General features: G+C 42.1%; 2 protein-coding genes across 8 annotated transcripts in view; both read left to right on the forward strand.

The window, feature by feature from the left end:
• Nucleotides 1–1389: 1389 nt before the first annotated feature.
• Nucleotides 1390–6906, forward strand: LOC133483806 (major intrinsically disordered Notch2-binding receptor 1-like). Of its 3 annotated transcripts, XM_061785557.1 has the most exons (4): nucleotides 1390–2194; nucleotides 2282–3390; nucleotides 4837–5055; nucleotides 5123–6906. In XM_061785557.1, exons 1-4 carry the CDS (start codon nucleotides 1414–1416, stop codon nucleotides 5315–5317), a joined length of 2304 nt encoding a protein of 767 aa, XP_061641541.1. In that variant the 5' UTR covers nucleotides 1390–1413; the 3' UTR covers nucleotides 5318–6906. The 3 variants fall into 3 exon arrangements, 2 of the variants coding, with proteins under 2 accessions (XP_061641541.1, XP_061641540.1); XM_061785556.1 differs by having other exon boundaries at nucleotides 1390–3390; XR_009790201.1 differs by lacking the exon at nucleotides 5123–6906 and having other exon boundaries at nucleotides 1390–4650; nucleotides 4837–4977.
• Nucleotides 6907–7119: 213 nt separating this feature from the next.
• Nucleotides 7120–18919, forward strand: part of LOC133483807 (rac GTPase-activating protein 1-like) — a 52912-nt gene continuing 41112 nt past the window's right edge. For 2 of the 5 annotated variants that reach the window (XR_009790202.1, XM_061785560.1), the window contains exons 1-16: nucleotides 7382–7672; nucleotides 7962–8075; nucleotides 9287–9489; nucleotides 10132–10283; nucleotides 10447–10516; nucleotides 10602–10655; nucleotides 10978–11052; nucleotides 11190–11307; nucleotides 11418–11569; nucleotides 13964–14128; nucleotides 14232–14327; nucleotides 14463–14661; nucleotides 17185–17290; nucleotides 17405–17537; nucleotides 17626–17734; nucleotides 17911–18016. Coding sequence is in view for 4 of the 5 variants with exons in the window: in XM_061785560.1 (XP_061641544.1) it covers nucleotides 7991–8075; nucleotides 9287–9489; nucleotides 10132–10283; nucleotides 10447–10516; nucleotides 10602–10655; nucleotides 10978–11052; nucleotides 11190–11307; nucleotides 11418–11569; nucleotides 13964–14128; nucleotides 14232–14327; nucleotides 14463–14661; nucleotides 17185–17290; nucleotides 17405–17537; nucleotides 17626–17734; nucleotides 17911–18016 (1823 nt within the window). In the remaining variant the exon portion in view is untranslated. Of the gene's footprint in view, nucleotides 7260–7381; nucleotides 7673–7940; nucleotides 8076–9286; nucleotides 9490–10131; nucleotides 10284–10446; nucleotides 10517–10601; nucleotides 10656–10977; nucleotides 11053–11189; nucleotides 11308–11417; nucleotides 11570–13963; nucleotides 14129–14231; nucleotides 14328–14462; nucleotides 14662–17184; nucleotides 17291–17404; nucleotides 17538–17625; nucleotides 17735–17910; nucleotides 18017–18919 lie in introns of those variants that run through there. The other 3 variants (XM_061785562.1, XM_061785561.1, XM_061785559.1) reach the window with 3 other exon arrangements.

The raw sequence follows: 18919 nt of genomic DNA on the forward strand, positions 1-18919 counted from the left end.
GGGTTTAAAGTACAACCCTTTATGGCTGGTAATGTGGCGTAATGGTGAAGTGTGGGAGGGCTGCAGCAAGCCAGACACTTGTGTTTGTAGACGGCAATCCAGCAGGCAATCTAGCCCAGATTGATGGTCTATTGACAATTTGGAGTGTAAGGCGTGTCAATTAGCAGTCATAAAATTTTAATCTGCTCTTTTCATATTCTCAAACTGCTCGTGTGACCAGTATGGCACCTTGACAAAATCTTTCTCCATACAATAAGATCCATCCATTCAGAGGGTATGTCACTTTCAATCATATACAGTATCAGAGTGGCTGCACTCATCAATGGCGGGGTAAACCGTTTTGGATGTATGTTGAGGTCCCGTAGGGGACTGCAGCGACTTGTGGGAAGATGACCTGATTTCTAATTTTCTCTCCTGCTTGAGCTACGGACTCCACAGCTGCAAACACAAGAGGCATACCAAAGGAGGAAAGCAGTATGATTTGGACCAGATCTATTTGGATTTTATTTTCCCCTTTTGATGGACGCATGTGTGACTGAAGTTGGTATTCAAAACATTCAGGTGAGTGAGTATAGTCTGTCTTTCACAATATGTTTACAACCTTTTTTGCAACATTGTCATGTGTCTGACAGCACATAAACGCACCATTCAGATCATGTCATAAAATAATAATTTTTAGACTGCTTTCTAATGCGACTGGGATGGGGAACGGAATACTGTAACAGTATTATATGAATCCTCTGCAGGACAGTCACTGATACAATTTGCTGCACATCATTTTGCTCTAGGTGTTACTGTTACTAAAATAATTGTCAAATGAAATGGGAATGCAGAGTGTAACGTGTCACAGCGTCAGACAGTTATTTTAAGGCCCGCAAATAAGGTCGCTTTCCAAATTCACAGTCAAATGTGTGTTGTTGGTATTTAAAAAAAAATAAAAGTATAATTATTAAAAAAACATTCAATTTCATAATTTCATTCCTTGACTAAATTCCTATGATATCATTTATCTATTTTTGAATTCTCTTTCAGAATCATTGTTTTCTATGGCATAACACTGCAAAAATACTCATTGATTGAAAAAGATATTTGACAATGTGCGCATACAAACATTTTATTTTTCTAACAAATTCATTTGATGTTGTAAAACTAAGTACACATCAAGCAGAGGCTAGCAAAGCTAAGTTTTCATTTTAAAGAAATTCCACCACCAGTGAGTCTAGTCATGGTGGTTCTTAAAATTGTTCCTATGTGTTCCCTAAATAATTGATAAAAAGCGTAATTTTTAAATGGGCTTGTAGTACTGTAAATACAGTGTATATATTCATAAGATGCTTTTTTTTTTTAATATTTATGTGATTAAATTTGTCTTGTATGCCAAAGGTCTACAATTTATTTTTCAGGTGAGCAGCCATGGCTAACCTGCAGCAGGAATACCCTGTAGTCCTCTTGGGGATCTTGGAAGAACTGGCCAATATGCGTCAGTGGTTGACCTTCCAAGACCTTTGTCGTATGGTCAGCACCCGCTTTGACTTGGAACACCTCATCGAGCTCAGGAGTTTGTTGTTTGCTGCTGCTAGCCGGGACCCCTGTTTTCCAGCCACTCTTTTTAGGGATCGGGTTTCCACCAGGGGACAGGGCTTGTCACCAATAGGTGTCGCTGCTGACATTGTGACAATCTTTAATCTTATTCAGATGACGGGTGGGGCCACTGATGACAGCCAACCAATGAGAGCTCAGGCAGTCCTGCCTGTGGACCAGTCCTCAGGCCCCAGTCTGCCCGGGATCCACCAGCTGAACATTCCTGGCAGGGAGAGGGCACGCACTCACTCTGACTCCAGTGCAAGCCTTATTGACAAGCATTTGCTCTTTCCACATTCCAATTACTCAGTGCGCAAGCGAGCCAGTCTTCCTCCTGATCCTATCTCACTTGTATCGCCCCCTCCCATCAGGACGCGGGCTGTGTCTTTCGACTTGCCTCACACCACACTTTTGTACTCCAGTAAGTGTACTCCCAGCAAGGCCATGAAGGATATTTACCTGCCTTTGGAAACGGACAGTGAGTCAAGTGGCGATTCAGCTCCAGCTGAGGTGTTTGAAATGGAACAAGAATCAACAGTGGACCAGAAGAGAAACATCTTTAAGAAGGACTTCCACAACCAGCCACCTCTCATACCAGAGGTGACCGTCAGCAGTAAGTCTCCCAGTCCTAAAGGGGAGAAAGGCTTTGACAATCACAGCTTTGAAATTATCCCTAACCCTTACCCTTCGCCCACCACAGTTCAGCAGTCTCCAGAGCAGCGAACGAAACATGACAGTCTTGATGACCTGCAGGACTCTACTTATTTCGGACCTCGACCAATCCCAGAGCGATCCCCTAAACACTTGCAGCCTCCCAGAAGCCAGAGGCCCATCTGGAGTAACAAGAGTCACAGTCTGGAGGACCGAATCAGCTCGGATCGCGCTGAATCTCGTGCCGTAAAACTACCTAGGCTATCAAGGCCTGCTATAAGCAAACTGGGGGGTTCTTTGGGGGGTGAGATTGGGGACATTGAATTTGATGGGATGAAGGCTCAAGGAACCCAGACTGATCCTCCGGACACCATGCGCCTCCGTAGCTTGGTCCATGCTGACCGCCTGTCCTTCATGACTTCATTAGATGATCCAGACTTTGCTGACGATAACATTAGCGCCATCTTCCGCTTTTTAGATGACATAAGCATGTGTGGCTCCACAGGAGTCCTGCACCCTAATGATGGGTCCGGGGCCCTCAATCAGGATACCCCAGAGGCTAGACGGGGCCGCCTAGGCCAACTCCAGAGGCTTTTCCATTCTCTGGAAAGCAGCGATGATGGACTAAAGGCCAGTGTTTGTAAGGTGCTGCTCCGTATGAGCCAGATAGAGCGACAGTTGGAATCACTGAATGATGTAAAAGCGGAGATCTCCCAGGTGTTGTCTGCTTTGCAGAGACTGGATGAAAAGATCCCACAGCCTGCTGTTGGTAGTGGACATAGCAGCGGTGGCCGATGGCTGGAGCCCCTCAGCGGTGTCTCTTCTTTCATGAGCCACCCTGTCACCCCCTCTGAGTCATCTGAGCCTCAGCCTCTGTCCGTATCAGAGCATCTCTTTGGTGCAACCAGCACTAATAGTCTGGACTGGAACAGATGGAATACTCCTGGGGAGCAAACAGAGATCGGCAAATCTCAAGGTGACCTAAAAGTGGGGAAAGACAGGAAGAAAGATGCACTGTCTCTTTGTGCCTCAAAAAACGAGCCTGGGGAGAAAGGTCCATCTGATTCCAAGCAGAATGTGTCAAGCATGGCAAAAGACTGGATGGTGTCTTTCTCAAAAATTAAATGTGGCAAATCTTCACACGGAAAAACTGGGCAGGTGGAGTATTACTCTAACCTTTGCTACTCTGTGTGCATGATCAGGCAACATTATAGTGTAACCTCAGATATTGAACACAATCTTTCCATCAGGGATGCTGGTCCACCTCTGATTCATCATGTGTTATTTTCTCCACAGAAGAAAAAAAAATGCATTTTTTAAGAAAAAAATCTAGCATTTGGGCAGCGACACTGTCTCGTCGTGGTTAGCATGTCTGTCTCACATTCAAGAGATTCCTTGTTAGAATCTTGTCTCTGGCATTGCTGTGTGGAGTTTGCATGTTCTCCCTGTGCTTGTGAGGCTTTTCCGCGGGTACTCTGGCTTTCTCCCAGATTCCCAAAACATGCATGGTCGGTTAACTGAAATTGTCTATGATCTACAAATTCTCCATAGGTGTAAAAGTGTGAATGATTAAGACTGTTTCTCTAAAGGTGCCCTGCGATTGTATGGTGACCTCTCCAGGGTGTACCCCGCTTCTCGCCTAAATTCAGCTGGAACAGACTCCAGCTCACCTGTGAATAATTAGGACAAGCAGAATAGAAAATTGATGGATGGATTTTAACAATATTAACAGTCATACAAGTGTAAATTTAAGTTAACCAGCTATTAAATAGTACTGTATTTAACGACAAAGGCGCAATCTGAAGATAATTTGGGTCACAGTTTTATAACATTCTTACAAGTGTGAAACAAAGCATACCTCTGTAGATGTAAAAATACAAAATACTCAGTATGTGTTTTATGAGATCCTCCAAGTCATGCTGGGCAACAGCACATTTGAGATGCTGGAGTGTTACTAGTGGTACTTTGAATGTGACTTTGCCACGTAACTTTTGGTGTATATTTTTCTGGTCGTTTCACGTTTTCTCCTCTTGTTGAGGCTTGACCTTATTTTACAGTAAGTGCATCCATCTATCCATTTTCTGAGCTGCTTCTCCTCACTAGGGTCGCGGGCGTGCTGGAGCCTATCCCAGCTGTCATCGGGCAGGAGGCGGGGTACACACTGAACTGGTTGCCAGCCAATCGCAGGGCACATAGAAACAAACAACCATTCACACTCACAGTCATGCCTACGGGCAATTTAGAGTCTCCAATTAATGCATGTTTTTGGGATGTGGGAGGAAACCGGAGTGCCCGGAGAAAACCCATGCAGGCACGGGGAGAACATGCAAACTCCACACAGGCGGGGACGGGGATTGAACCCCACACCTCAGAACTGTGAGGCTGACGCTCTAACCAGTCGGCCACCGTGCCGCCACAGTAAGTGCAAATATATTTAAAAAACTAAGAAAAACAAACACACATGGTCTGATTTAACCCTTTGATGCTCACTTTGTTGAGGTCTTGCGTGACATCATCATCTGGAATTCTTATAGTAATTGTACATTTTATATGAATTCTCCACTTTTCTAGTATTTTTTTTTAATACTGTTCTTCTCTTTCTAGGATGACCAGTCAAGCAGAACTGCAAAACTTCTTTCCCAGAAGTCGTCCAGCTTGGTGGAGCAAGTGTTTAGCTCATCCTTGTTTGGCAACAAAGAAAGCAGCCTGACTGGTGGCCTCACCGCCGGGAAGATTATGGACCCCAGACTGGCTGAAGGGAAGGGAAGAGCCGTCTGGACCGTAGACGACCGAGAGGCACGAGTCTCCCCTTTTGATTTACAGGTACATTTAAATTAATCCTAATTGTCAGTTTCAATGTTTTGTAAAATGAAATGATAATGTCATGCAGGCCCGTGATTCTCTGAACCCTAACAACATGGAGTTCTGGATGGACGACATCTACACTCCGGGCTATGATGCGCTTCTCAGGCGTAAAGAGGCTGGCCTCCGCCGGGCCAAAGTTTGCAAGTTGTTAGCACTCATTGCTGCTGCGCTGGCTATCATTCTCATCATTGTCATTCCCATTTGCACCATGAGGTCATGAGAGGTTGCTTTATGACATTTTGCACATCTATTCTCTGTAGCTTTGAACTATAAGCCTCTATCTGTGAATGCTACTCATTTTTGTGAAAGCTTCAGCGACTGTGAATTCAGAGGATCTGAACAGCAGTTTTATTGATTTACTTTTTCGCCTCACGCACGTTACAAACATTGCACTTTTCTTTCCTTTATAAACGTATTGTAAATTCAGTTTAAAAAAATTTCCTTGGCTGATGCAGTGGACTAGAATATTAGATTATATGTATGAAATACTATAATGTATTTAATACTGAGCCGTTATTGGAAATATATGAATGCCTTGACACATCAGTCCTGAGAGCTCTGTAATCATTTTTGTTTGCTTTTCCCATGAGAAGTGACATAGAACAGTCTCATCAGTATGAGTTTCGAACATACAATTTCTTTTTGTCTCAGTGTTCTTATACCTCATCTAAACTACGAAAACTGAAAAATGCAAGTGTTAAATCTGCACAGGAAATATATTTGTTTTGTGGTGTCCGGTTTCAAGAGGAGAATGTCTTGCTGCTGCTGATGTTGGTGATAAGGAAGGGAAGAGGAAACATTTTCCAGTAAACTCTCTCTTAGTGGGAGTTTCCATTTGTAATTCAATAAATGGGCTGTTTGCATCCTAGCACAATAGCTTTTCCCTCTACTCACCCAGCCAAAGTTTTTCCCAACATGCCGACTCAATAACAATTTCATTTATCCTCCCCTCGCAGGGATGAATGTGGTTTTTACTGTGGTGTGAAGTTCAATTTTGTTAAAACTTCCTTTTAACCCAAGAGACAAAGACTGACTTTTGATTCCAGGCTGTCAAGAGTGGTTAAAGTGGTCCACAAATGCAGTACACGTGAATCTGAATTTCGTTACATCTTCTCTAATTGTTCTATGATTTGAAACTGTGGTCCATGTCTTTATTTTGCATTATAGACACCTTCATTTACTACTAGTTTATCTGTGGAAAGTCAACTAAATCTACTATTTGTAAATATATACTACACGTTCCCCCCAGCTTCATCTTTTGATGGAATTCCTTTCTGAGTGCTTTGGCGTAGCCAATATTTTTTTGATAGATACTATGCATATCAATGGGGTTTACAGTATACATTTCCAAAACATGTTTTCTCTAGCCAGACCTGCAGGGTTGCCTCTGGCTTTTAGTGCACAAATATGCACAGGGTCTAATGAGAGTATGGGTTGCTTCAGTGTATCCTCCTAAGTGGATGTACATCTGCCATGTGTTACCCATGAGAGTGTTTGTGGATCCATTACCAACATTGCCACTGAAGAGGTCGAACTATGTAGTCAGCACAATTTGCAGGTGCTTTGTCTTAAACTTGCATTAGAGCCTCTTATTACCCTTTCTCCCCCTGAGATGCTTTCATGAAATCTAGAAATTGTTATGCAGGCTCAGGTAATAGTCATCATGTCTTGTGAATGAAAAAAACTATGAACAGACATTGCAGCGAGTTGGTGGGTGGCAGTGCTTGGTGAAAATGGCACAAATTAGCTCATGTTGCCTGAATGAAAAGTGGGACAATGCCTTTGCAGAATATTGTATGCTATGAGTCATATGAACAATAAAACTGGTGAATGAAAAAATGTATGGAGAAAGAAAAGCCTACTTATATTAAAAATATTTCATTTCCCCCCCCCCCATCTGTCCATTTAGTCGCAGGTGAGCTTGAGCCAATCCCAGGTGAATTTGGATGAGAGGCGGGGTACGCCCTGGAGTGATTACCAGTCAATCGCACAAGCCAAACAACCATTCACACTGACACCGAGGGACAATTTAGTATTAGCCTAACGTGCATATTTTTGTATTGTGGAAGGAAGCCTGAGAGCCCAGAAAAAACCCAGCCAAGCACTTGGAGAACAGGCAAATTCCACACAGGAGGCCAGATTCCATCCAGCACTTCAGAACTGTGAGGCAAACAATGCAAACCGTTGTGTCACCCCAGCATACTGCCCTGTTTCAATTCATTTGAAAAATGAAACGATCATCTTCTATTGGCATGTTACTTTCATTTAATTAGTTTGCCACACGCGAATTTCGCTTGCGCAAATAAACCACATGCTTTCGCGCATGCGCATGAGTACTGGTTCAAAGCAACACTTTTCCCTGTAGTTACTTCTGTAAACCTGTAGTAGCAGTAGAGTGCAAGTTCTGGCCTATCCAACGAAGAAGAAAAAAACCGGCGCTGATTTTTGAACTTTGTCGAAGAATGTGCAAACTTTCTCAGACAGGTGTGGCTCCGCAGCACCGGAGTGGCAATTAACTCCGTTTTCGTGTTTCGTTACATGTCACTCACCTTTTTAAGGAGAATGGGTTGCAGAGGTAACTGCTTTTATTTTTGTTATTAATATTGACAAACTACTAGAGGTGGCTAACGCATCAGTGCATGCGAACAGCTTCGTTTCGGATTATCTACATTTATCGCAAACGTGGTTTAGCTCATAGCAACATGTCCAAACTGTCAGTACCGCAACAAAATTTTTAAATCTCGTATGGACATGTTACGTTGCCTTATTAATGTACACCAGTATATTAATTTGTTATTTCGCTTGTTTAGCGAATGCTCGACTGACCACCTTTGCTTCCATAGCTAACGGTGCTTTCCGTGTAGGCTAACGTTGCAAGCCGCAGAAGGACACAATGGAGACGGCAGTGGTGAACCTGTACAACCAGTTCCAGAGTTTACGGGCCCAGGTAGACTGTCTGAATGAGACCGTCGAACCACGTAAGTTATTGCCACTCTTCTCGAGTGTTTGCCACTGAAGGCTGCTATGGGGTAATAATGGAGGAAAGCGTTTGGTTGGTCCAGTAAGTAGTATCAGCTGCAATATTATTTATTTTTCAGTACAAATGTTTTACTTTCGCGTTAAATAAGCATTTTTGAACAACTGCTTTACTAATATATATATTATCTTGAAATTATAAAATAATCCCATTATGGAACAATTCACATTACATAAATATAGACGAGAACATATTGATGAAATCCACAGAAAAGCAAAAAAAATAGTACAGTCTGGTTGAAATGGTCATGTCAACCTGAGTACAACACCATGAATTTTGAAAATCTGATGATGGGTTCCAGAGGAACTGAGTTTTCTGTGTTGAAAAAAAAAAATGGCCATTTGGGTAGTCTTTCTGTGTGGTATTGCCTATAGAGAATCTGGTCCAAAACGGCCTTCAAATTACAGTAAAACAGTATAACTTCATTATTTCTCAACATATCTCCCTGACCCTTTCGTTTCGTCTGCTATTCCGAGAACGTCTCCATTGGCTAAGTTTGTTAAAAATATACACCAACAAGCTATCCGAAATTCCGAGGGGTTCTCTAAATCGGCGTGTAAAAATTACGTGATGTTTTAAATGGTGTTACTTGCCCTAAAATGGAACATTATTTTTGAGAAAAGCATTGTGGGCAGTAGGTTATGTACTTTACTAATACAATTTTTATTCTCCCCCCTAAATTTATTTGTTATGGAGGAATTTAAAGGCCTTTGAAGTCCTCATGCCATGTTTTTTAGGAAATTCCACAGATGGCAGCCAATTGTCATGTTCCTACATTTCCATTTTCAATGTTATTCAAAATAACTAGAGTAACAGATTGAGGTATACTTGTGCATTAAACTTATGCAGCTGATTAAAAATTACCCTGCATTACTGGAGTGAATCTTTCTCTTATATTGTCTCTGTAATTACCTCTGTCAGAAGATTGTTTTAATGGTATGCAACTATGCACTTATTTGTTTTCAAATGTCTTTTTTCTGATATCTAAATCAGGTATTTATGATGGTAAGGTAGTCATTCTTACATTATAAAAATTGTGTATATGAAACTATCATCATCAGAACCATTACTTCTGCATAATAGCTGTTGTAGCCATTTGTGACATCAGAAGCACCACATCAAAGCAAAGATATTTTCTTCTGTTGTAATTAGAATTTCTCGAGATGGCCATAAACTTTGAGGACTGCCGTAAGAAGTGGCTGCAGTCAGGTGAGCAGCTGCTGTCCTGCAAAGAGATGCTGGCAAAAGCAGAAACTGAGAGGGGAGCTTTGGAGGTCAAATTGAAGCATGCACGCAACCAAGTGGATGTAGAGATCCGGCGGCGGCAGAAGGCTGAAGCTGTCTATGAGAAGCTGGTTTGTGTTATTTTGTTCGGGAATCTTATGTACAGTGGAACCACCAAAGTCAAACATTGCCAAATTTGTTCCATTCATTAACATAATGACTAGCGATGGAGCTGTGTCAGGTGTACTTGGGTACACGGAATGTAAATAAGTGACTGCAAACTGCAAGCAAACTCGTTCCTTACAAAGATGGTAAGGACCCTTATGGAGGCAGCACCAAGCCAAATATGCTTCCACCCCCACTGCATTGATAATTTCACAGAGAACTCAAGTTTAGTGCCGCTTATCAGAAGCTAACTTGGTAGTGAACCCTACTCAACAAAACTTGGTGCCACTCTGCTGAACTTTTGACCTTGATGTAGTGTTTCACCCTCTGTGCCCAGACTACAAATGAATGTATAGACTCATTTAATGCTGATGTCTCACAACACCATGGTTTAAACTTCAGGTTTGTTTTGTTTTTAAAGATTTGTGTTTTTGCATTATTGTACCACTTTGGCGGACTGGACTTTGGAGATTCCGCTGTACTTGAATTGTTGGCCCTTTTTTACTCCATAAGCCTATACTGCAAGCCGTGCAGGTTTTAAAAAAAATGCTTCAGTGGGTGTTTCTAATCACTAAAATCTAGATTTGTCACTCTCATCTTGCCACCAGGATCGTCAGCTACAGCTCATCCGGGACATGCTGATAGCAGAGAGCAGTAGCAGCATACATCTAAGTGAGGAGCAGCGCTCTGCCCTGGCCTTCCTTAGTGCTCACTCCCAGGCTGCACAAGCTGCTAAGTCCAACATTAACTCCAGCAGAAGGTCCAATTTTCAAACTGTGGTTCGCCAAGATTTTTTTGTTCTTACAAAGACAAATGTTTTCAGATATACATAATAGTATGAAAAGTGTTGTTCTTTAACTGTCCACAATGCATGAAGTCCTTCATACAGGAAGTTTAAAGTAACGACGCTGGTTGCCTTGTAGGTTGACGACCATTGATGAATCAACCTCCATAATGTCGGACATTAGCTTTGATCAAACCGACGACTCCCTGGTACAGTCTTCCATATGTTGTTTATAGTTTTGGAACTTCACCATGTTGAAGTAGACATGCTGCAACTTCATCTCATTTCCTGTAGGCCTGGGATTCTTCTGTCATGAAAACTGTGAGATTGCAGAAACGTCCGAAACGAGTGAGTGTTAAATTTATTCCAATTTGAAAGGTGTTGATAACCAGGTTTTTGCGATTCACCACAATGACACCCAGGTTATTTTAACTCAGACTTACTGTGAAATTGTTGATATACTATTCAGTTCAAAAATCAAACTGTAATCTTACAGGGGCAACATAAATAAATCCTGATAGTATGGAGTGTACCAAAATGAAAATTCTGGTATTGTTCTCAAATGATCCAGGTTGTTTTAAGTTGCATATCATGGCTTTCCCTTAATGTTGTACACTTTTCAGAAGGCAAACCATGCAACTACTTTTAAAAATTGCTATGTAATCCACAGCGTTCCTCTCGCAAACTTGAGGTTCCTCCACAAGCGATGAAGAAACCTCGCTCCACAGGACGTGCATCTGATCGGGTAAGTGTGCTTAATAATAAAGAGAGTTGGTGTGTGTGTGTGTGCTCACACACACCAACTCTCTTTATTATTAAGCACACTTACCCGATATGTGTGTATATACATATGCATTTCTCTGAAAACTTCATGTAATACAGATAAATGACTCCATAGTAGCCAAAACCACCATCACTGTGCCAGTAAATGGGGGTGCTGTTGAGGCCGTCTCAACTATCGAGACAGTCCCCTATGTGACACGCAGGAGAAAAAAGAGTGGTGAGAAGTTACTGATTACTAGTTTCAGTATTGGTAACTGTTAATTAAAATACAATTTGTTCTGATAAAATATTTTCACTTTATATATCATGATGTGATTATGTTAACAGTTGCCCAAGCCTGGGCTGAATCAACCTCTACTGAGCTGTCTGAAATCAACAGTGAAGCACCCAACACTCCAGTCTCTGATTTTCCTCCTTACCTCCAAACACCCAAAGCCAATGGAGGCAGAAGAAAGCAGCATCAGTTTGTCGCCAAAACAGTGAGCCATTAATATAACCTTGTTTCAACCAACTATTTGCTTTGGTTCAGTCAGTCAGTGTTGGGCAAGTCACTCAATATTACTGTCTGAATTGTACTGTTGCACTACTTTTCCATTACTTTCAATTTATTTTCCCCAAAACAACTGCAGAAATCTGAGTGAAAATGTAATTTACTACATTTCATTATACATTCTAGGGCTCTGTAAAGACACTCAAGATAATCGGCTCCTTTTTCCATGACAGACAGACTGGTGGAGAACCTTTTTCCGATCAGGGGCCATTTTTATAAAGTCCTGCGAGGGTCACATAAAATCCATGAAAAAATATGAAGCAAAGATTGAACAAATGTTTGTTGTATATTATGATCGCGTGTGGGACCAAAGATACCTACTATATACTGCGTGGGGAAATACAGCCACAACGACTATACTGTATGCACAATATGAGAGTCAATACCAGAATAAAAATGTATGCCTTGCATGGTAGATTAATCGAAGACTCTAAATTGCCCGTAGGTGTGAGTGGTTGTTTGTTCATGTGCCCTGCGATTGGCTGGCGACCAGTTCAGGCTGTAACCCGCCTCTTGCCCGAAGATAGCTGAGATAGGCTCCAGCATTCCCGCGACCCTAGTGAGGATAAGCGGTACGGAAAATGGATGGATGGATGGATGCCTTTACAAAGATGAAAATGTTCAGCTCTGATTGTCAGAGAGGCATTCATTGGCCGACTGGTTTAGCACACCCGCCTCACAGTTCTGAGGACCTGGGTTCCAAATTCAACCTTGCCTGTGTGGAGTTTGAATGTTCTCTCCCTGCCTGCGTGGGTTTCGGGTGCTCTGGTTTCGTCCCACATTCCAATAACATGCATGGTAGGTTAATTGACTATTCTAAATTCTGTATGTGAGTGTGAATGAATATCTATATGTGCCTTGCAATTGGCTGGCAACTAGTTCATGGTGTACCCCACCTCTCGCCCAGAGTCAGCGGAGATAGGCCTAATATTTTGATGCCGATGTAACTTACTGAGCTAACCAAAAAGGCACAGCTCTCATTAGGATGCAGTACAGTTACTACAACCACAAAAAAATATTGCTTAAGGAATACCACATCTATGCATCCAGCACCCCCCGTGACCCTTGTGAGGATAAAGCGGTACAGACAATGGATGGATGGATGAAAAACCACATAATTCCAATCCAGTTTATCTACAGCATAAAGCACTTTTAACAAACAGGAGACTTGAAGTGTTGTACATCAATAAATACGTAAATTATAGCATAACAAATATAAGCAGGACATAAAATACTTGACAAAAAGGCGCTACAACCACAAAATAAAACTAAAGACTGCCAACTCTCTTACATGGTTGGAGAACCAGAGAAAGAGAGCAAATTTATTTTTCAATGTAAGCGGGGTGGGGGCTGGTCTAATTTGGGTGAGGAAGCTCCACCCAGAGTTTGGGGGCTGCAACAGCAAAGGCTCTCTCTGGATTTCAGCCTTGTCCTTAGGACAGCAAGAAGTGGTCAGTCAGTAGCAGACCTTAGACACATTTATTCCAGCATGGTCACATGCTGGAATAAATGTGTAAAAGGTTAGAAAGGTAGGATGGAGCCAGCCCATTCAAAGCTTTATAAGCATGCAATAATACTGTATTTTTAGCTGAATTCTAAACTGTATTGGGAGCCAATGGAAAGATGCCAGTGTAGGTGAAATGTGGTCTCTCCGGCGAGCTGCAGTTAGAATTTGAGCAACAGACTTCTGGACCTGTTGTAATTGAGAGAAGGAAGCCTGGCTAATGCCAGCATAGAGGGCTTTACAATAATCAAGTCAGGTGGAGACAAAGCCATGTAAGTGTAACCCTCCCAAACTCGTTAAAAGAAAGTAAAGTCTTGACCTTCGATAAAATACTATTTTTTTATTTTATTTAATAACCGAATTGATCTGTTGGTCTATTTTAAAATTTATTTTAACCCTCTATTAGTTACAGTATGTTTAACAGAAGGGAACCGGGGTCGAGAGGAGAGGGGCATTCGGGCGCCATGTGGCCTTTTTACTGTCATGAAAACTGACAAAAACTGAAATTCCAAGCCATCCAAGTTTTATTGTCCTTCAGGCAATCTGACAAGGGTTCTACATGACTAGGGGCATTTGGTTATACTGGCAGGTAGATTTGTATGCTTAAAAGTTGAACGAAATTACTAAATTTAAAATATAACTTTTCAATTGTCTGTTTTTGGATCACTCTCTATAGAAATAAACAAGTCAATGTATACAGTATTATTATTGTGCAAATGGGAATAACATTGTGGCTGTTGTTATCTCAAACTGTAAAACACTTTCACTCTTTCTGTTCATTGGGCTTTGTGTAACTTATTTTTCACCTCACACACAAAGGTGATCAAATCGGAGTTCTGTCCACCATGTGGAAGAAGAACAAAGTTTGGCAAGATGTACCTTCGCTGTCAGGACTGCAAAATGGCGACCCATCCCGAGTGCCGCGACTGCTGCCCCCTGCCATGCAATCCTGTGGCCATCAGGACTCCCGTCAGGACTGCAGAGGTGCAGTATATCATTTTCATTGCTCCCTAGAATACCTCTTCTCACAAGTCTTCATATAAAATGACATAGAACAACAATATGAATTTATGTGGTGTGCTTGCAGAGCACCCTGGCTGACTTTGCTCCGGTCACGTCTCCCATGATCCCAGCTTTAGTCATCTATTGCATCAAAGAGATTGAAAAAAGGGGCCTCCATGAGGTGACTGGGCCTCTTTTCTTGTGACTTTCCCTATATAACCTTTTTGTTGTTGTTGTTAATTTTAGATTAATATTTGGGTTCATTCCCAGTTCACTATATCACAGCACCATATTTCTTAACCCCTCCTCTCCCCAGGTTGGCCTGTACAGAATCTCTGGCCAGGAGCGTCAGGTGAAAGTGCTGAAGGAGAAGCTGATTCGAGGAAAGACTCTACCACCACTTAACAAAGTAGACGACATCAACGTCATCACCAGTGTTCTTAAAGACTTTCTCAGGAACCTTCCCGAGCCAATTCTCACCTTTGGCCTCAACAAAACTTTCATGGAGGCAGCTGGTCAGTTTGATCTTTTATTCCACTGTACGGATGATAAATGACCACTTTTGAAGGCGGCCGTGGCTCAGTAGTTAGAGCGGGTCCAGTGACCCTAGGGTAGTTGGATTGAATCACTGCTCCGACTGTCTGCATGTCGAAGTGTTTTTGGGCAAGACACTAACCCTGATTTGCTTACAGTGGGCCTGGCAGCGCCTTGCATGGCAGCAGCCACCCATTGGTCTATGAATGTGTGTGTGGGTGAATGTGAGGTTTTGTAAAGCGCTTTGGGCACTGTGATAGTGTAGATAAAGTGCTATATAAGTGCAGTCCATTTACCATTTCACTTTTAAAGGAGAGAGAATGCATTTTCTTCACAATTTATAAAAGTTCCTAGGTATCTAAATTACATGCCTGTGACATGATTTCATCAAAATACCCAGAGGATAAAGAAGTATAGTACATTCTATTCACCCAGTTTCTTGTCTTGGGGAAATCAAACCATGTGATGGAAGTGAGCCAGCCTTCTTACCCTCTTATATACTATTAAACGAAAGACAGTTCAGAAATAAAGCATTTTAACTTGTGTAGACAGCAGTTCATACACCATGCTATGTGTATGTGGCGCATGAACACTTTGCATATGAGGTAACAGTGTGGTGGAAGTGCAGATCGGTTTGCTCAAAGACTCATTTTCAGAAATAGGCTGATATCAAAACATGTACTTGGTTGTTTAATTTCACATTTGATGGATGGGCAAGTACTCCACAGTATAGCGTGTATTTTCTGGGATAAAAACGTAATCTAGCGATGTGTGGGTTACTTCCAGTTAAGTGTGATTTTAAGTTTCAGCGTTAAAATCTAATTATTTTATCTCGTAAAAGGGGTACCACGTCTCTTTTTAGATGTGTAAACGTCAGGACAGTGACGAAAACCTCTGTGTCTTGTAATCTGAAGGTTGCTACAGGAATTAGATAAGAGTTCTCGATAACCAGAGGTCTTTTGTCAAACCCAAACACACACAACTGATACAGGTAGTGGATTTTTATAGAAAATGTAATGACATCTAACATGGGAATCTACAGGGGGACAATGCGGGGAAAAGCAAAATAAAGGACAGACGAACATTGGCAAAGGAGACTGACTTGTGATGTGAGGGTGGAAATGATCATGGGATGACAATGCATAGAGCTGGGGATTCCTGTTCTCGTTAATTTAAACCCAAATATGCGCTAATCTGTACTTTAGTAAAACGCAAGTTGGACTTGTTGCATGAAACACAATTTAGACAGGCTGATCAATCTCCCGAATGTTTGGCCGGTCTGGTCCGTACGGGGAACAGGTGGATTTGGCGGAAGGAGGAAGGAAAAAAGAAAAAGCAAGGAAAACGGTTCCAAGGCAGGTTGGCCGAAGCCTGGGTGTCGCTGTTCGCAAGACGCTCGGAGCTGACGTGTGCCGCCCGTTTCCCTCCCAAGCTTGCCCGTGAGCTGCCCAGGGACCAGAACGGGTAGCTTGGGGCGCTGGCAGGGTGCCCTGCGGCGGGGAAGGGTGTGATGTGTCCTCGCCACCTCGTGGTGAGAGGTGGGGCTTCCTGCCTCAGCCAGTCCTTCAACAAAGTGGTCGAACGAGCGTGCGCCACAAAGGGCGGGCTCTGGCCTTTATGCCCAGCCGAAAAAAAGGGTGTAGTGTCCCCGCCACCCCCTCACCCCGACGGCCAAAAGGGGAGATAGACTGCCGCTTAATGTTATTTTTCCATCTTATGATTATTTTGTGGTTTACAACCAGTGGGATAAAATTAATTATTGGATTTAAGATTAGACCGGTTTCCATCTTTGCATTATCACGCACACATCCTCGTTAATCCCTGTAATGAATGTTTCAATTGTATGTGGTTGTTGAGAACACTGTAATATTTGCAATGTGGCATTTGTGTTGTTTGAGGTGAAACATCCCATCTGGCCCAGTTGACAAACGGATTTGACGTCTGACATTCAAATTTGCAGAAATACAATCACTAGTGGCGCTGTTGTGATAGTAAACACTGGGAACGTTTTAAAAATATCATGCAACATTCAAATCAGGTGAAGATTGTGCTTAGTTCCCCAGGAGTTGCAGTAGCTCTCCACCGCCTGTGGGTGTTGCTCGTGTCCCATCCATTGTCCCAGATGTCTTAACAAGTTGCATTTGAGAGGACAAATGGCCTTTTGTACTTTTATCTTGGCATGCCTGGGAGTCCATGTTTCTGGGGTAGCTGCTAATTGATTTAAAGTCTCGGTGAGGAGTCAGGATTCCTATTCTCGGCTTTGATGAGCTCCTTCGGACTGGCTAGTAATTCATTTAGCGTCCGTGTGAGATAAACCAGGCAGCCCCGTGGCCTTCTGTCTCAGTGGGGGAGCGGAGACGCGGAATGCAATCCCGGTCCGAGGTTGGGGGTCATGGTATCATCTGGCGAGAGCATGTCCGCTACAACAGACAACTACAGGTATTTGTAAACAAACAATAAAAAGTAAATTTTCTATAATGTGTCCCTTTTTAATGTTCTTGTAGAAATCCACGATGATGGGAACAGTCTTGCCTTGTTGTACCACACCATCAGCGAGCTGCCTCAACCCAATCGAGACACTCTGGCCTGCCTCATGATCCATCTGCAGAAGTAACTTTAATTAAGTTGTGAAGTTTAACGTTTTACTCTTCTTCGACTGTAAGAAATTTTTGGGTGAAAGTATTTTGCCCGAACAGTGACCAGGAATGTCATACTTTCGCCCAGAGTGTCCAAGAGTGTGGATACAAAGATGGACGTGACAAACTTGGCCAAGGTGTTCGGACCTACCCTTGTGGGCCACGCTGTTCCAAACCCAGACACGATGACTATCCTGAGTGACACAAGCAGACAACCACGGGTAAAGTATATTCTTTATCAAGTAATATACTGGAAGTGTAATTGTTTTCTTCAAAATTCACTTTGTTTTATTTTTATTTTCCTTCCAGGTAATTGAGCACTTGTTTAGTATCCCGACAAGCTACTGGAATCAGTATGCCTATCCGGGTAATCTAGACATGGCGGATACTAACTTCACAGAGACTCCAAATCGTGATGGTAAATCACAGCTTCTGGGGCATACAGTGATGATTATGTATTAAAAGTGAATCCTGCCCCAACAATAATTTACCAGCATGTCTGTGTACTAAACAAAATTGCACCTCCTACGTATGGACTTTTAACCTGTTTTTTTAATTTAATTGAATTTTTTTTTTTTTTTTGGGCTGCTGCAGTAAGCATACTGGGACCACTGACCACTCCTGAACACCAGATGACAAAGACGCCCTCCTCCAGCTCGCTGTCAAAACGTATGATGCAGACCCTCTCTAGCACCACCATGTAAGTTTATTCACGCACTCTGTCTTGTAGGGTCTATCAAATGCTCCATAAATATGAATCAGAATTTTGACTTGGCCGTTTAAGCTTTTATGTTCTCCTCCCAGATTTATGTATACTTGTGACATTTCAGAATATTTAGAGAATGTCTACTGGGTCCACAAAGCAATTAAAAATTTAACAATTTATGAATTTTCACACAATTTTTACAAGTATTAAATGTATAATAATCAACAGAATATATTTGATTAAAATTCAGTATTCAGAATATTTTGGCAATAAGCTTGCTTTGTTATTTTTTAATCTTTAGTTTTTTTCCCTCCCAAATGTCCAATCAATAGATTTAAATGTCCAGTTTTAATTTCTCAGTGATTGACTTAGCATTTTTATCCACGAAGCACAATATCTTGTCAAAGGCTTTTTTTTTTTTTTCTTTTTTTTTGGTAATCATAGGAATATTTGCTTTTGGGAAGAATTCAATTACCGTAGGGATAAGGTAAGGTCAGACTAAAGGATTTTAGTCCTGATATTAGCTCGATTAGCTATCGCGGGCGATTTCCCAGATCGGGCCTAACATATTTTGTTAGGAACGACAAAAGGTCTTGTGGTGTGACATAATCTATGACAAACAATTTGGCCCTCCAATAGCCCTACGACACCAAAATAAAAAGTCTAGCATGTTTGATTTTTGCTATCTTCCGTGTAATGTGACATAGCAACGACAACTCTCCGACAGCGCACCTTGACGGCGGCCAATAGGATTGCATATTGTGACTAGCGCATCGCCTCAACATACTTGGTCGCCGTTGTCAACATTTATTCATGCGCACATACCAATGTTTACCGAAGCTTCAGAGCGTGATTTGACAGAACGTAGGCATGTTTACGTGTAAACGTTAGTGCTAT

This window comes from Phyllopteryx taeniolatus, chromosome 9, assembly GCF_024500385.1.
Source record: "Phyllopteryx taeniolatus isolate TA_2022b chromosome 9, UOR_Ptae_1.2, whole genome shotgun sequence".
NCBI lineage: Eukaryota > Metazoa > Chordata > Actinopteri > Syngnathiformes > Syngnathidae > Phyllopteryx > Phyllopteryx taeniolatus.